The sequence below is a fragment of the Bos indicus genome, chromosome 3 (assembly GCF_029378745.1).
Source record: "Bos indicus isolate NIAB-ARS_2022 breed Sahiwal x Tharparkar chromosome 3, NIAB-ARS_B.indTharparkar_mat_pri_1.0, whole genome shotgun sequence".
Lineage (NCBI taxonomy): Eukaryota > Metazoa > Chordata > Mammalia > Artiodactyla > Bovidae > Bos > Bos indicus.
In genome coordinates this window covers 22,952,790-22,969,842 of record NC_091762.1, presented here as the reverse complement: position 1 = coordinate 22,969,842, position 17,053 = coordinate 22,952,790, and the positions used below count along the sequence as shown (strand labels likewise).

General features: G+C 42.3%; 1 protein-coding gene and 1 long non-coding RNA gene across 2 annotated transcripts in view; one reads left to right on the top strand and one right to left on the bottom strand.

The window, feature by feature from the left end:
* LOC139180165 (putative NBPF family member NBPF5) overlaps window positions 1-458 on the top strand; it is a 48,726-nt gene extending 48,268 nt beyond the window's left edge. The window contains exon 8 of the mRNA XM_070781619.1: window positions 286-458. Coding sequence (XP_070637720.1) covers window positions 286-458 — 173 coding nt within the window. The remainder of the gene's footprint in view (window positions 1-285) is intronic.
* Window positions 459-14,550: 14,092 nt separating this feature from the next.
* On the bottom strand, window positions 14,551-15,319 carry LOC139179983 (uncharacterized). Its single transcript, XR_011564284.1, has 2 exons — window positions 15,175-15,319; window positions 14,551-14,985 (listed from the first exon to the last, which is right to left on the bottom strand). It is a non-coding gene; the product is annotated as an uncharacterized lncRNA (long non-coding RNA).
* Window positions 15,320-17,053: the final 1,734 nt, after the last annotated feature.

Here is a 17,053-nt window from a genome sequence, read left to right as displayed (position 1 = left end):
AAAGAAGTTGTTGTCATCAATTTTATTTCTTTACTCTGTTTTGGCATTTGGGAACATGTTTGCCCCGTGGCAGTCTTACCAATATTGACTAGTGTAAGGAAGGAAGATCAACAAAAAAGAAAATATATAAAGTTTCTCCACTGGATTCACTTCACCATGGACTTTCAGATAGCCTATCCTGTTCTTGAACAGTTTCTGTACTTGATGTCCTTCCTGAGTGGAGGACTAAGTCATAGAAACATCCTAAATAACAATGGATCCTATTGGCTGTGGTTTTATCTTCAGAGCTGAGTTTGGATGCTTCCATTGGAATGAAGAACCCTCCCAAGATGGAGGATAAGGGCTCCACAGCAAGAACACTTAAGTGTTCAGTTTGTAGCAAGATTAAGGGCTTAAGTGTCCTGAAACAGAAGATTATCAGAAGAAAACTGCTCTTCAGCAAATGGAGACTAGCGTGAGGATTCCCTGGCCTTCAAGCTTAGGGTACAGAGGTAATCCCATGCACTTCTTCCTTATGCTCCTTATCTAAGGTTATGGCTCAATCTCCCACTGAGTTTTCTCTTCCTCACTTGTTCACTTAACAGCTGACACTACCTCTGTGTGGTCTTTCCTCTGCTTTCCACGGGGTCTGCCACCCTGCAGGGCCCTTCCACCTCAATCTCCTGTTTGCACTCTGAGCTCTGCTGTGTTCCTGCTGCTACTGTCCTCTATTGCCTCTGACCTTTCCTATTAGCCAAAGGGAAGCCCAGATCCGTGGTCCTCTCTATCATAAGAGTGTCATTTAGCATGTACCATGCTGAACACATGGTACAAAAATCACACACTTTCTTGGTTTCCTCACCTTTCTTTACTTGCACCCCACCCACCCCTGCTCCCTAACAAACTCTTTCTTCCAGTATCATGTTTTAATGAATTACTTGCATGTGGGTTGACTTTTGGAGAATCTAACCTAGGAAAATCCTTAACCCTCAACTTCTCCACCTGAATAAGAAGTGCTGAAACTGAGGAAAAAGAGGCCTGATTACAAAAACTAAATAAGAACCTGGGTCATAGGTAGAAGTGCTGGACTGACTTGAGTCTTGTTTCCCCTCAGGCCTTGGTGGGCAGAACTTTGCTAATGTGCAGGGGGCTTCCAGGAACTCACTGGAACTGGCATTAGATAGAGGACAGTGGATGGATCCTTAAAGGGACATTGGCCAAACGGAGATACAGAGGCCAGGTTTTCAATATTCATAGAGCATGAGATGCACAGGCATTCAGACCTCTTCCCTTCTTTTTTTGAAATTACTCCTTCTACACGTTCAGTAAAAATCCCAAAAAATGAACTGAGTTGGAATCGGAGGGCAGGGAATGTAGGACAGCATTGTAATGAATTAACTTTGGGCCACATTTATGAAGACCCAGGGAGATACACAAGATAATCATTGCTTCAGCCAAATCTAGTTGAGAAGACAAGTTATTTATATGAGAGGGTCTGAGAAAGACCAAAAAATCTTTAGGGCCAGGGGGAAATAAGTGCATGGTAGACTCAATGTAGGGAGAAAAAAAGAGTGGTATGAAATATATAGGTCTAGTGAGTAGTTCTAAATCATGCTATTATAAAATAAAAACTGGGTGAGCTTTGATCTAATATGAATACCTTAACCCAAGCCATTGAAATTATGATTTTAATGTTCTGGGGTAAGGTCTGGGTATCAATATCTTTCAAAACTCTGCTAATATGCATCAGGGATTAGAAGGTCTGTGGATTTGATAGGGTATCATTAACTTATGGCAGTGGCCAGTATGTGGCTGCTTCATAAAAAAGCTGAATATCAGCCATTAAGGAATTCGCATTTTTCTCTCTACTGTACAACCTAGAGAAGAGAAATGAGAGAAAAAAATATAGATGAGTTAGATATATAATCTCCCTGTTTGAATCCAAGTTTCTCACAATTTCTGTAGTATAAGATAAATTTTAAAATAAACATTACATACAAACATTACCCAGAGTATAAAATATTACCTTCCACTTCCAAAAAAAAAAAAAAAATACTACCTCCTCTTACTGTAAGAATGAAATTCAGTGTTTTCATTTCTACTGTTAATGCAACTGCAACTTGTAGTTCACTATTCACTAAATGGGTTTCATAGCCTACTAATTGGCTCAGAACTATAGAGTCAACAAATTGTTTTTTCTTTAAATATTTTATGTATGCAAAACTCCATAATGAATCTTAGGCCTCATTCTTCTACGTTTATTCTTTTTCATGATCTTCTATGTGCTAGCATAAAATACTAGGAGAAATTCTGGGAAAAGTGTGATTAAAAAAGTCATGAGAATCTAGTATATCTAAAATGAATGCTTTTTCACTTCAGAGTTTTCTTTGTCTGGATGTTGAGAATAGACCTAGAAATGACTCAGGTGGATCCAGCATGCAATCACCTTCATAGTATTCTGGTGTCCATGGGATGCAAATAGGTTGAGCCACAGTTACTCCCTGATCTCTTTTTGCTGATTTCATTTCAAGTTTCCTGTTTTTTCATTGGTTCCTCAGCCCCTTTGGAACAGGATTTTTCTGTAAAGTCTTTTTCCTGTCCAGGAGGGTGACCAAACACCCTCTATTAACTATGGACTTCTCCAGATTGGAGCCTTCCCTCTCCCTTCCCCCAAATGTATAGAAAGGGGCTGTGGCCTGGGTTGTTGGTAACAAGCCATGTGGTTTTGGATAGTCAGAGACATTACTTTGCCAACAAAGATCCGGCTAGTCAAGGTTATGGTTTTTCCTGTGGTCATGTATGGATGTGAGAGTTGGACTGTGAAGAAGGCTGAGCGCAGAAGAATTGATGCTTTTGAACTGTGGTGTTGGAGAAGACTCTTGAGAGTCCCTTGGACTGCAAGGAGATCCAACCAGTCCATTCTGAAGGAGATCAGCCCTGGGATTTCTTTGGAAGGAATGATGCTAAAGCTGAAACTCCAGTACTTTGGCCACCTCATGCGAAGAGTTGACTCATTGGAAAAGACTCTGATGCTGGGAGGGATTGGGGGCAGAAGGAGAAGAGGACGACAGAGGATGAGATGGCTGGATGGCATCACTGACTCAATGGACGTGAGTCTGAGTGAACTCCGGGAGTTGGTGATGGACAGGGAGGCCTGGTGTGCTGTGATTCATGGGATCGCAAAGAGTCAGACACAACTGAGCGACTGAACTGAACTGAACTGACTAGCCCCAGGAAAGCATAGCTCCTCATCTGTAAATTTTGGAACTGGATTTAGATACATTCTGAGGTCCCTGTTGGTGCTTACATTCCAGGATTCTCCCCGTAGCCCACTTCTCCTCCTCAGAAGGCAGGGATGTAGAGGTCAAAGAGGGTGTCTTTTTCTACTGAGGATCCTCTGCTCCCATAGCAGTATGTTTCTGTATGAGGAGTGTGTAGCACATTCATCCCTCGTATGTGTGGAAAGCTATCATTTGGTCCAGATGAAGGGGATTCGAGAGTGAAATGACTGTTGAGGACTAAGTGATGGGAATCCAGTTAAGGCTTGGAAGCAGCACTGAGCTGAGCTATCACCAAGTACAAGTGGGGTGAGGCCAGGGGTCCCTAGGTGCTGCACCACAGGCTGGGTGAACATTTAGGGAGGTATTTCTTATGACTCATGGATCTCACTTTTTCAATTCAGCTCTTACTGTCAACAGGAGCTCTGTCTGCCCCTGGCCTCAGTTACCATGTGGCCATCCCTCCAAGCTCAGCTATCACCAGAACCTAACAAAGACTTACGTTTCCTCTCTCTCCCTTCCTCTCCTCTCTCTCTCTCTCTCTCTGTCTTTTGCAGATACCAATTACTTAAGAACTAAGAAAAGATATTGCCAATTTCTAAGAAACCACACCATAAAATTTACCTTTTCCATTTGATGAAAAAGACCTACACAGCAAGTCAAATTAAAGCCCAAACAGAACACTGGAGGGATCCTTACCTGAAAATCAGCATCCCAATCAACAACCACTCTCCATGAGACAGAATTGATGGGAGAAATCTCACTCATCAGCCTCCAAGTGTCATGCATCGAGAAGGAGACCAGTGCTTTGATGGACACACAGTTTAGAGAGACCTTAATTCTTGTTCCCCTCAATATTCATCCTCCAGACACCAGCATGGGAGCAATTGGAAGAATGCACCATATCACCCTGTCATTCTTTGCCACTAGACGGACTGTACTAGGAGCAGACAGCATTTACTATACAGTGTTCTTGCTGAAAGTGTCTATCCTGAATTTAATCATGAGGTAGTTATCAGATAACTGCAGAATTTAGATCATTGAACAAGACAACTGGCCTGTCTTTCTTCAAACAGTTAATTAAAAAAAATTAAAACAAAAAAGTCAATATCTCCCCAAGTAAGACAAAAAGAAAAGGAGAAGAGATGTCTCAGTTTCCAAAGGACTAAAAAAGTACATGTTACTATAGTGTGTTACTACCATATTTCTTTAGTCCTTTGGAACAACAAACATCTCCTCTCCTTTTCAAAGATGTCTTTGATGGCAGACGTTGACCTGTTTGCAGAGGACAGGCCAGTTGTCTGCTCAGTGGTCTACATTTTGCAGTTGTCTGATTATTTCCTCACAATTAAATTCAGGTGAACCCTTTTTGCCAAGAACACCAGCTAGTGTACACTCTGTGCTTCCCAGTGCAGCCCCTTGGAGTCTGAGGGCATCCACTTTTCCTGTCACCACTGTTGTCATCTTAGCATCGGACAGGGGCTATAAGGTCCATTCATCGGAATGACATATTTTTCTATCTATAATCAATAATTTGATTAGTGGTAATTTGAGAGTGTATGAACTTCATATGGTTATGTTATGCAGGGGCTCATAAGGTCCATTCATCGGAATGACATATTTTTCTATCTATAATCAATAATTTGATTAGTGGTAATTTGAGAGTGTATGAACTTCATATTGTATGATGCTCTTTCTCTGAAAATTTTACCATCCCTGATATGTGTCAATTATTATATTTGTGTTTGTGCACTGGAAATTTTCTAATTCTATCATTCTCTAAACTTGTATTGTAGGCCTTGTGCTGTGGGAAGGACAATTGCTGCCCCTCCTATATCATTAAAGGTTTTATTTTGAATTTCACTCTGGACTAATGCATTTTTAAAATTCAGTGTTATAATCCATTATATCATGATTGATTTTAGTAGGTATGGATATAAATTAATATAAATATTCTTGGGAAGGACAATTTCTACCCCTCCTATATCATTAAAGGTTTTATTTTGAATTTCACTCTGGACTAATGAAATTTTAAAATTCAGTGTTATAATGTATTATTATCATGATTGATTTTAGTAGGTATGGATATAAATTAATATAAATATTCTTGCTTTTCCTATTCATCTTTATATCTTAAACTCTCCCACATCTTTTAAGCTATATTTACCATTTGTAGTAGATTGTATTTATTGTGCTTATCCTCTGTGTTATTTTATTTTACTTGTGTATGCCATATTTGTGTGTGTGTGTTTGGTATTTAGGAAGGACTGGATAGCTAATGCACTAAAATTTTTTTACCTCTTAATCCCTTAGTATGTTGTACATTTCTAATATTTGAAGTATAACTTTTAAATGATATGTCAACTTCAACTTTTTATCACTGTGATGATCAAGGACATTATTATACTTTTTTCTTCTGCCTTTACCTACCACTTCTTTTTTTTTTTTTTCTGCCCATTCTGCCTGTTAAGCGCCAAAGCACAACTACGACCATCCCCCATATATTGCCACAGAGTACCCACTGCAGACTCTCACACCTTAACTCATTTATCTTTGCAGCCACATAGACAAGCATCTTTGCTTCCAACGAGCAAGCGTGGAAATAGGCTCAGGAATAAATGACTCAAGGTGCCACACTGTTCACTAGAAAACACAAGAGCAGGGACTCTAGTCTTAAATACACTGAAAAAGGCACTAAAGTTAGCGGCCTCATTTATTACTGTTTCTGCTAGAACACTTCCTTTTTTTCATTTTACCCCTCTAGGAAAGCTTTTAAAGCATTTTTTCCCCCTACTCTCCCCACCCCTCACCCCCGTCCAAAACTTTAATACCACAAACATACTGTGTATCTGTTTATGCACTATGATTCTTTGGAAGACCACAAACCACTGTTAACACCCATATTTTTTTTGGCCAGGATGCACAGCGCACAGGATCTCAGGAACCTGTGCCCGGTGCAGTGGAAGCACAAAGTCTTAACGACTGGAACACTGGGGAAGTCCCAAATATATGTTTTTTGTCTCCCTCTCTCCGTTCAAGAAAAAGTTTTCACCCCCACGCAGACAATATTCTTTCAGTCGTGAACACTGAGCACACACCTCTGCAGTATTTGCAGAGCTCGTGCCTATGTCAACAGAAAGCAGGTATTTTCCTATGATGTTAAAGCGGTTGTGTTACTGGAAATTCTGGTTACCTGAGTGTCTGCTAGATCTTCTCTACTGTGTTCATGAAGAAGCACGTATTACTGTATCACAAACGTTTCCAATCATTTTCGCTCAGTGTATCTCAACACGATTTATTTCCTTGGTATTTCTATGTATTTCACTGTACGCGTTTCAATATTTCTGTTGGGGGAGGGAACTGTGGCACGAAAAAGGTTAAGCTCCCTGCCCCAGAAGGACCCAGCAGTTCCCAAGAGTGATTTACAACCTGAATACCAGCTTGCAGGCACTGTATACACAGGCTCGCCTCTTCTGGAGCCTCCAAGCAATACTGGCAACATCCCACTCTGAGTCTTCAAACAGCCTACCTACCACTTCTTATAGTATTATTTCAACCCAATCAAATGTATACCCTTTATATACTACATTTTCCCCATCTATTTTTAGTGCAATAACTGGTAGGGTAGATGTAGGAGCTGGAGGAGGGGCCCACTGGGTCCTTTGGACCCTCCACTGGCACAGGATGGTTGTCCCACCCCGGGAGGGCCAACACATTCCCTGTAGAAGGTCAAGAGCATGCCCAGGCTGCCTGCATAGCAGAGCCCAATACCCACTGTCTTAAATCTTCATTTACATATAGGCAATGATGACCAGATGTACAGAATTCAAAGTTTCCTCAGTCAGTTCTGGAGGAACTCTAAATATTAGAGTTCATCCTTAAAGATTCCTCATAATGGAATGACGACTACCTAAGTTTGGCATATTTATTATTGCTTTGAGGCATGGAGAGCTTCAGTCAGTTCACTTCAGCCACTCAGTCGTGTCCAACTCTTTGCAACCCCATGGACTGCAGCATGCCAGGCTTCCCTGTCCATCACCAACTCCCGGAGCTTGCTCAAACTCATGTCCATCGAGTTGCTGATGCCATCCAACCATATCATCTTCTGTTGTCCCCTTCTCCTCCTGCCTTCAATCTTTCCCAGAATCAGGGTCTTTTCTAAGGAGTCAGTTCTTCACATCAGGTGGCCAAAGTATTGGAGCTTCAGCATCAGTCCTTCCAATGAATATTCAGGACTGATTTCCTGTAGGATGGACTGGTTTGATCTCCTTGCAGCCCAAGGGACTCTCAAGAGTCTTCTCCAACACCACAATTCAAAAGCATCAATTCTTCAGTGCTCAGCTTTCTTTATGATCCAACTCTCACACCATACACGACCAAGGGAAAAACCATAGCTTTGACTAAGTGAAGTGAAGTGAAATTGCTCAGTCATGTCTGACTCCTTGCGACCCCATGGACTGGAGCCTACAAGGGTCCTCTGTCCATGGAATTTTCCAGGCAAGAGTACTAGAGTGGGTTGCCATTTCCTTCTCCAGGGGATCTTCCCCACCCAGGGATCGAACCTGGGTCTCCGGCATTGCAGGCAGACACTTTACCGTCTGAGCCACCAAGGAAGCTTTGACTAGATGGACCATTATTGGCAGAGTAATGCCTCTGCTTTTCAATATGCTGTCTACGTTTGTCATAGCTTTTCTTCCAAGGAGCAAGCGTTTTTTAATTTCATGGCTGCAGTCACCATCTGTAGTGATTTTGGAGCCCAAGAAAATAAAGTTTTTGACTGTTTCCACTGTTTCCCCATATGTTTGTCATGAAGTGATGGGACTGAATGCCATGATCTTAGTTTTATGAATGCTTTTTTAAGGCAGCTTTTTCACTCTCCTCTTTCAACAAGAGGCTCTTTAGTTCCTCTTTGCTTTCTGCCATAAGGGTGGTGTTATCTACATCTATGAGGTTATTGGTATTTCTCCCAGCAATCTTGATTCCAGCTCATGCTTCATCCAGCATGGCATTTCATCTGATGTACTCTGCATATAAGTTAAATAAGCAGAGTGACAATATACAGCCTTGAAGTACTCCTTTCCCAATTTGGAACCAGTCAGTTTTTCCATGTCCGGTTCTAACTGTTGCTTCTTGACCTGTATACAGATTGCTCAGGAGGCAGGCCAGGTGGTCTGGTATTCCCATCTCTTTCAAAATTTTCCAGTTTGTGTGATCCATATAGTCAAAGGCTTTGACATAGTCAATAAAGCAGAATAGATGTTTTTCTGACACTCTTTTGATTTTTCTATGATCCAACGGATGTTGGCTAATTGATCTCTGGTTCCTCTGCCTTTTCTAAAACCAGCTTCAACATCTGGAAGTTCTCAGTTTACATACTGTTGAAGGCTGGCTTGGAGAATTTTGAGCATTACTGTGCTAGTGTGTGAGATGAGTACAATTTTGCAGTAGTTTGAACATTCTTTGGCATTGCCTTTATTTGGGATTGGAATGAAAACTGACCTTTTCCAGTCCTGTGGCCACTGCTGAGTTTTCCAAATTTGCTGGCATTTTGAGTGCAGCACTTTCACAGCATCTTCTTTTAGGATTTGAAATAGCTCAGCTGGAATTCCATCACCTCCACTGGCTTTCTTTGTTTTGATGCTTTCTAAGGCCCATGGCACCCCACTCCAGTACTCTTGCCCGGAAAATCCCATGGACGGAGGAGCCTGGTAGGCTGTGGTCCATGGGGTTGTGAAGAGTCGGACACGACTGAGCAACTTCACTTTCACTTTTCACTTTCCTGCATTGGAGAAGGAAATGGCAACCCACTCCAGTGTTCTTGCCTGGAGAATCCCAGGGACGGGGGAGCCTGGTGGGCTGCCGTCTATGGGGTCGCACAGAGTCGGACACGACTGAAGCGACTTAGCAGCAGCAGTAACAGTAGCAGCAAGGCCCACTTGACTTTGTGCTCCAGGATGTCTGGCTCTAGGGATCACACCATGTTGTTATCTGGATCATGAAGATCTTTTTTGTATAGTTCTTCTGTGTATTCTTCCCACCTCTTCTTAACATCTTCTACTTCTGTTAGGTCTGTACCGTTTTTGTCCTTTTTTGTGTCCATCTTTGCATGAAATGTTCGCTTGGTATCTCTAATTTTCTTGAAGAGATCTCTAGTCTTTCCTATTCTATTGTTTTCCTCTATTTCTTTGCACTGATCATTTAGGAAGGCTTTCTTATCTCTCTGCATTCAGATGGGTATATTTTTCCTTTTCTCCTTTGCCTTCAGATTCTCTTTTCAGCTATTTATAAGTCATCCTCAGACAACCATTTTGCCTTTTTGCATTTCTTTTCTTAGATGATCTTTATCACTGCCTCCTGTACAATGTCACAAACCTCTGCCTGTAGTTTTTCAGGCACTCTATCAGATTTAATCCCTTGAATCTATTTGTCAGTTCCACTGTATAATCATAGGGGTTTGATTTAGGTCATACCTGAATGGTCTAGTGGTTTTCCCTACTGTCTTCAATTTAAGTCTGAATGAACAGCTTAGGAGAACATAAATGACTTGTCCACAATGAATTTATTGATTTTTTAAAAAATCATCTTGCTTTGTATGTTGTGTTGAGATGTAGAATGTAAATTGAGTTTCTTTCCACTGAGGGCAAAGGGAGACCTGGGGTTTCACAGGAAAAAAATTTTTTTAAATCTATTAGCCTTTACTGGGATACATCTTAAAGCTGATTGTTCCAGTTCTGTTTCTCCCAGGTCTTTATGACTTTCTCTCTGATCCTTTCTCATTATCTTTTATTCATTTCTATTCTGTTTGATCTTTCACTTTTTTTAGTTCATTGTCCCTTATAATTTCAGACAAATATGATCCCTTAGGTACCTTGTCATTTAGCCTCTTTTTCAGAGAATTTTATTTTCTTCCATTTTTTTCTAATTTCTGGCACTTCTCATTTCTTCGTTCTTTTCTACTTCTATCTTGTGTATTTATTTGCAGTTCTGGGGCTTTTCCCCATGTGCATGTTTGTGTGCTTCTACAGATGTTTGTTCAGAAACAATTCAGATACAGATGCTATTTTACATTTATCCTATGTTTTGTGGGTGATTTTGAAGGGAATCTTTTCAAGAACTAAAATTTTGACTCTTTGTATATGTTTTTGTGTTTTTGTTTTTTGTCACCTTGGAATAAGTGTCTGCTACATGATTAGTTCTAGGTAGGAACAAACTAGTGCTTTGATTGGCATAGTTGATTCCTTAGTTCTTGGTCTGTCTTGTGCAATTGCTCTAGCAGAGGTAAGGTTTTGGGAAAGATATCATATGTCTCCTAATTCTGGGATTCTGTTTCTTTCAGTGGGAACTTTAATTTCTGCCAGTTGCACCATTCTTTTTCTTCACTACAAGCATCCAAAGGATGCTCCCTTCTGCTAGATCTCACACTTGATCCCAGTAATTGGGCTTCTTCAAGATTGCCACCTTCTGGTCCTCTGCACTGTCAAACCTGTTCCTGTCAATTCCCTAATTACCAGAGCTATAGCCAACCAGGTCTCAGACATCTTATGAGTTTATCCACATGCTCTTTCTGTGAGTAATTTTACCTGAGTTCCCTCCCAAGTACTCCCTCCCTGCTGTCCTCTCCTCTATGTGCAGAGTCTTTGCTGGTCCTGCTACTGCTGTGTGGCTCCCACACCTAGCTGAATACGAACCAATTGGAATCTATAGTGTTCTCTGGCCCCTGGTTGTTTGGGGCAGGGTTTTGAGCGGTGTCCATGACTCTCTATGTTAGTCCCTAGCCCTCTGAATTTCATGTTGAGAGATTCAGCTGCCATTATTCCAGGTAGACCTGTGCTCTCCTATCATTCTTTTTCAAATGCAGAATTTCAGTAGTACATAAAAGTAGACATAACAGAACAATTATCAACTTATGGCTGAACTTGTTTTACTATAGTCCACCCACTTACCTATTCCTATATCTTTTAAAGCAAATCTCAGACATCATATTTCATCTGTGATTATGCCAGTGTGTGCTCAGTCATATCCAATTGCTTGCGACGCCATGGACTATAGCCCACCAGGCTTCTCTGTCCATGGAAATTTCCAGGCAAGAATACTGGAGTGGGTTGCCATTTCCTTCTCCAGGGGATCTTCCCGTCCCAGAGATCAAACTGCAACTCTTGTGTCTCCTACATTGACAGGCAGATTCTTTACCGCTGCACCACCTAGGAAGCCCCAATTACATCAGTGAAAGAAAGTGAAGTCGCTCAGTCGTGCCTGACTCTTTGCGACCCCATGGATGTGTTTCTCTAAATGAGAACTATTTTTGAAAGTATTATCCTCATAGCATTACATTTATTCATAAATTAATTAAACATCTTTCATATCATAAAATGTTGTTCAAAGTTGTTTCAATTATTGTTTTTAAGTTAGTATCCTTTCTTGGTATCCAAATAAAATCCACAAACTGTAATCAGTAGGATATGTGTTTAAGTCTTTACATATATGTTTACCCTTGGTTTCTTCCTTCCTTCCTTCCTTTCTCTTTCTTGCTCTTACTCTCTCGCTCTAGCTCTCTCTTGGTCTCTTACACACCTTTTTTTTTTTAATCATTTGTTGAAGAAACTGAGTTGTGTGTTCTGTAGCATTACGGCAATCTAAATTGTATACCTGAGTGTAATTTAAGAAATTCTTCTGTCCTCTATGTTTCCTTTTTGGTGGTAAAATCTAGAGCCATGCTATTTAAAAAAAGAAAGAAAATGCAAGCCACATACGTAATGTAGATTTTTCTAGTAGCCCCACTGAAAACTAAAAAAGTATAAGCAGCATAAGCAAGTGCCTGCGTGCCAAGTCACTTTAGCTGTGTCGGACTCTTTGCCACACTATGGACTGTAGGCTCCTCTGTCCATGGGATTCTCCAGGCAAGAATACTGGAGCAGGTTGCCATGCCCTCCTCCAGGGGATCTTCCCAACCCTGGGATCAAACCCGCAGCTCCTGCACTGCAGGAGGATGCTTTACTGCTGAGCCACTGGGGAAGCCCCTTTATAAGGACACACTAATACAAATATCATCTTCTACATGCTAATTAATACTACACAGTAAAGGAAATTAAAAGACGCTTACTCCTTGGAAGGAAAGTTATGACCAACCTAGATAGCATATTGAAATCAGAGACAGTACTTTGCCAACAAAGGCCCGTCTAGTCAAGGCTATGGTTTTTCCTCTGGTCATGTATGGATGTGAGAGTTGGACTGTGAAGAAAGCTGAGTGCCGAAGAATTGATGCTTTTGAACTGTGGTGTTGGAGAAGACTCTTGAGAGTCCCTTGGACTGCAAGGAGATCCAACCAGTCCATTCTGAAGGAGATCAGCCCTGGGATTTCTTTGGAAAGAATGATGCTAAAGCTGAAACTCCAGTACTTTGGCCACCTCATGCGAAGAGTTGACTCATTGGAAAAGACTCTGATGCTGGGAGGGATTGGGGGCAGAAGGAGAAGGGGACGACAGAGGATGAGATGGCTGGATGGCATCACCAACTCGATGGACGTGAGTCTGAGTGAACTCTGGGAGTTGGCGATGGACAGGGAGGCCTGGCGTGCTGAAATTCATGGGGTCGCAAAGAGTCAGACACAACTGAGCGACTGAACTAAACTGAAAGGAAATGTAATTCTACCAGAGTTTTAAAGCTATGTTAATAGAAAAATATTGTGCATGTCTTCAGTTTTTAACTTTACTTTCACATGAATTATAAATTAAATACAATTAAAATCCAGTTCCTCAGTCCTGCTTGTTGTTCAGTCACTAAGTCTAGTCCACCTCTTTGTGACCCCCATGGACTGCAGCACGCCAGGCTTCCCTGTCCTTTAACATCAGTTTCATTTGCTGAAACTCATATCCATTGAATCAGTGAAGCCATCCAACCCCCTCATCCTCTGTTGTCCCCTTCTCCTCCTGCCTTCAATCTTTCCCAGCATCAGGGTCTTTTCCAACGAGTTGGTTCTTTGCATCAGGTGGCCAAAGTATTGGTGCTTCAGCTTCAGCATCAGTCCTTCCAATGAATATTCAGGGTTGATTTCCTTTAGGATTGACTGATCTGATCTCCTTGCTGTCCAAGGGACTCTCAAGAGTCTTCTCCAGCACCCCAGTTAGAAAGCATCAGCCTTCTTTATGACTAACTATCATATCCATACATGACTACTGGAAAAACCATAGCTTTGACTTTATGGACCTTTGTTGGCAAAGTAATATCTCTGCTTTTTAATACACTGTCTAGTTTATCATAGCTTTCCTTCCAAGGAGCAAGCGTCTTTTAATTTCATGGCTGCGGTCACCTTACACAGTGATTTTGGAGCCCTCGAAAATCAAATCTGTTATTGCTTCCATGTTTCTCCCTATTTGTCATAGAGACTGAGGAGATTCATGTTTAATATCTTGGCAAGACTGCCTCAGAAGTGGTATGTGCTCTCTGATTAGGAGACACATCAAGTCATGTGTGTTTCTTCAAATAATATTAGCAATTTTTCAAGTTCAAGCTCTATGCTCATTAATTGATTATGTGGAGCAAAATGGTGATAGTCCATCATTATATGTTATTTACTGGAACAATTGTATAAAAAGAAACTTCCCCTAAATACTGTTTACTTACTTAGTGGTACCTTCTGTAAAGAAAACTTCAACTTAATGAACAATTTCCCAAGCATCCTCTGTGGTCACCAATAAGCTTATTTCTCCCCCACCCCGTGCTAATATGAATTTGAAGTTTAAAGCACATTAAAATAATTCAATTCATTGCAATATAGCCCTTACTGATACTCCAATTAACTTCTCTTTCAGTAGTGAAAGTGACTTTAAGTTGGCTCCTTCATCCTTTTGATAAGATTCTAATTCTCTTTGAGACCTTTCTTGATATCAGTATGACAAGGTGCTTCTGTCTCATCTTGACTATTTTCTGACTTGGAGTCAGTCATTTCTCTAAGAATCTCTGGTTTCTCTTGGTGCAAAACATTATTTCCAAATCAAATTGTTTAACCTAAAGATATCCATTAGAACTGTTTTATTTCTACATCTTTGCAGTGGACAGAGGTAGCAAATATATATTCATACTTGTACCTATTCATATATATTCATAATTCAAATTCAGAACTACAGGTTTTTTAAATTGAATGTCTATCTTTCAGCTGAATCTCTTTCCACTAATATCAGTAGTTTCGTTTTTAATGAAACTGGAATAGAAATGTGGTATCTCATACAGTCTCCTTTAATTTTCTGTGCATTATAGACAAAAGAATAAAAAAATACCAACAATGCCAATAACAATATAATTGAGGAAAGCAGTTTTATTTTGTCACTGTCCTGGGGGTACATATAAATTATTGTTTTATAGTCTCTTGGGATAGTTCTTATCCATATGCTTGTTCCACAAAAGGCTTTAACAGATTAATTTTTACACTGTGTTCTCAGTGTCCAGAGGTGACACCTTAGAAATTCATTTTATAATGATAACAAAACCAATGTGGTTTCCAACTCACGTGTAACCAAACAAGGTATATTCCTTATAGTCTAGCCTTGACTATAAGTTCAGCGGGTGGCTCAAAGGCCTGGGTGGAGGTGGGTCAGGGACCCCTGGTTTCCTCAGATGCTGGATCCTTGAACTTTCTCCTCTTCCTGGCTGAACTTGAGAAGAAAGGACGAAATTTCCTGGAGTTAAGCTTCAAATCTTAGCCTAACGGTGGCTTTCCACATCCATTGGAGACCTAGGAACGAGAATTTCTAAATAAAATTGAACTGAACTGGAATAGCATCAATTAAAATTCGGAATAATAGGGCACCTGAATAAAATACAGTTCTTCCCATTCAGGTCTGGAACCCTCTACCCGAAAGCTGCCATCCTGGCTGGTCAGCGACATCGCAGCCCCCTCCACCCCCCGCCACCATTTACTCACAAGGACAGCCGTGCAGTTACAAGACGTGCGGTGCGAAGCCCCCTGGGGAGGCAGGACTCTGGAGTCTCTGTCTCTGCTTTTTACCCGCGAGACCCAGGGGACCCGACAGGGCTATGGCAATGGTTAGGTCGCCTCGCCCCCTGGCGGCAGGGCCGGGCCTCGGACGGCCAGTAACGGGCTGAGTCGCCCGGGTCCAGCGGGGACACCCGGGATGATCTCATACCTGCCTGCCAAATCCGTGCGCACCGCGCTGGTCGCGGATACGGGAGCCGGAAAACAGGTTTTATTAGGGGAGTAAAAAGCCTTCTAGTTAAACAGAAATATTCCACCGAGATTTGAACCTGGATCGCTGGATTCAGAGCCCAGAGCGCTCACCACTACACCACGGAACAACGACTAATGGGTACTGTCCCACAGATGATCCAGACCGTACTCAGCTGGGAGGGCCCAGGACTCGCCTCCCGCCCCACCTCTCGTCACCCGGACCCGAGCCGCTTCCTCCGTGACGCCAGGGGGCGCCGGCCCGCGGCCGTCTCTTCAGGTTTGGACGTCGTGGAAAGAGTTGAAATCCATTCGGGGTGAGCGACAGGGAGGGACTTTTAGGCCTCCCCTAAATGCACCCGCTCTCCCTGCATTTCTAGAGTTCTCTGCCCTGAGGTAAAATTCCCGCCAGGGGAAAAAAAAAAGTCCCTTTCCTCTTTGCAATCGTCCTCTTCCCGCTGCCCTGGGAACTCTGAACGTCCCCAGAAGAGCCCTTGGGACTTCGTGGGATGTCCCCTTCCTGGGACCCCAGGGCAGAATGGGGGAAGGCGCTGCCGGTTTCGTTGGGGGGTGGAAATCGAAGCGACCACCGTGCTCCACTTCACACTATGTGCACCCATGCCCTTCAGGCTCTGCTGGATTGTGTAACAGGAGTTTGTGTGCTGGAGGCACAGTAAGGCCAAACAAAAGCAAATGCAGGAGTCTGAAGCAGAGAAAGGCTTATTGCAGGGCTGGGCAAGGAGAAAGGGGACTCCTGCCTGTTCAAAAGGCTCAGACGGCCTGATAAGTTTTGGGGGAGAGTTTTTATAGGCAGTCTTTAGGGGGAGAGCTGCAGGGTATATGATCTTCCTGGACTGGTTGGTGGTGAGGTAACAGGGTCCTGTTCCAGGAATCTCAGTCAGTCTTCCGGTTCTAACTAATCTGGGGTTCCGGTGCCTGTGCTCTGCCTGAATGTACCATCCTCCCACCATCCTTCCCACGTGGGTGAGGCCCTAGTTCCTGAAGAAATTAAGAGATATGTATCAGATAGTTATGTACGTTCCTTGAGTTGGAACCTAGACCGTGCCCCATGGCTGCATTATTGTTTCTTTCTTTCCAATTGTGAAAAGAATTGGGGAAGTGAAAGCTCAGGAGGGAAGTTGTTGAGTAGCTCAGTCGTGTCCACTCAGGAGAGAAGTTGAAGAGTCAACAAACCTGTCAATCCAACAGTCCGAGTGCTTCCAGCTACCAAAGTGAAGCTTAGGGAGGTCTGTGGAAAGGTGTGTTACAGTGTAGCTGTCACCCCTTGGCACCTGCTGCTAAGTGTCTGTAGGGCTTGGGACTGTGGTGATCTGGTATCTGCTGGATACTGTGAACGACCTTCAGAGAACAACAGCTGCTTCACCTCCATGTCTAAACGTTGGCCATATTCCCCTTTTGGCTAACGTTAGCTCAGAACATGTATTATTATTTCTTGACCGTCTTTGTCTCTGCATTCCCTCACTTAATTAGTTTGAATCTGCCCTTTGAAACCCAGTGAAGGTCTAGGAAGCTGAAACTTTTCCCCAACAAATATGAAATGAGGGACATGGAAAGGCTTTTGTAAATAGGAGAGCCCCATAGGGTCCTGTTCCATGTC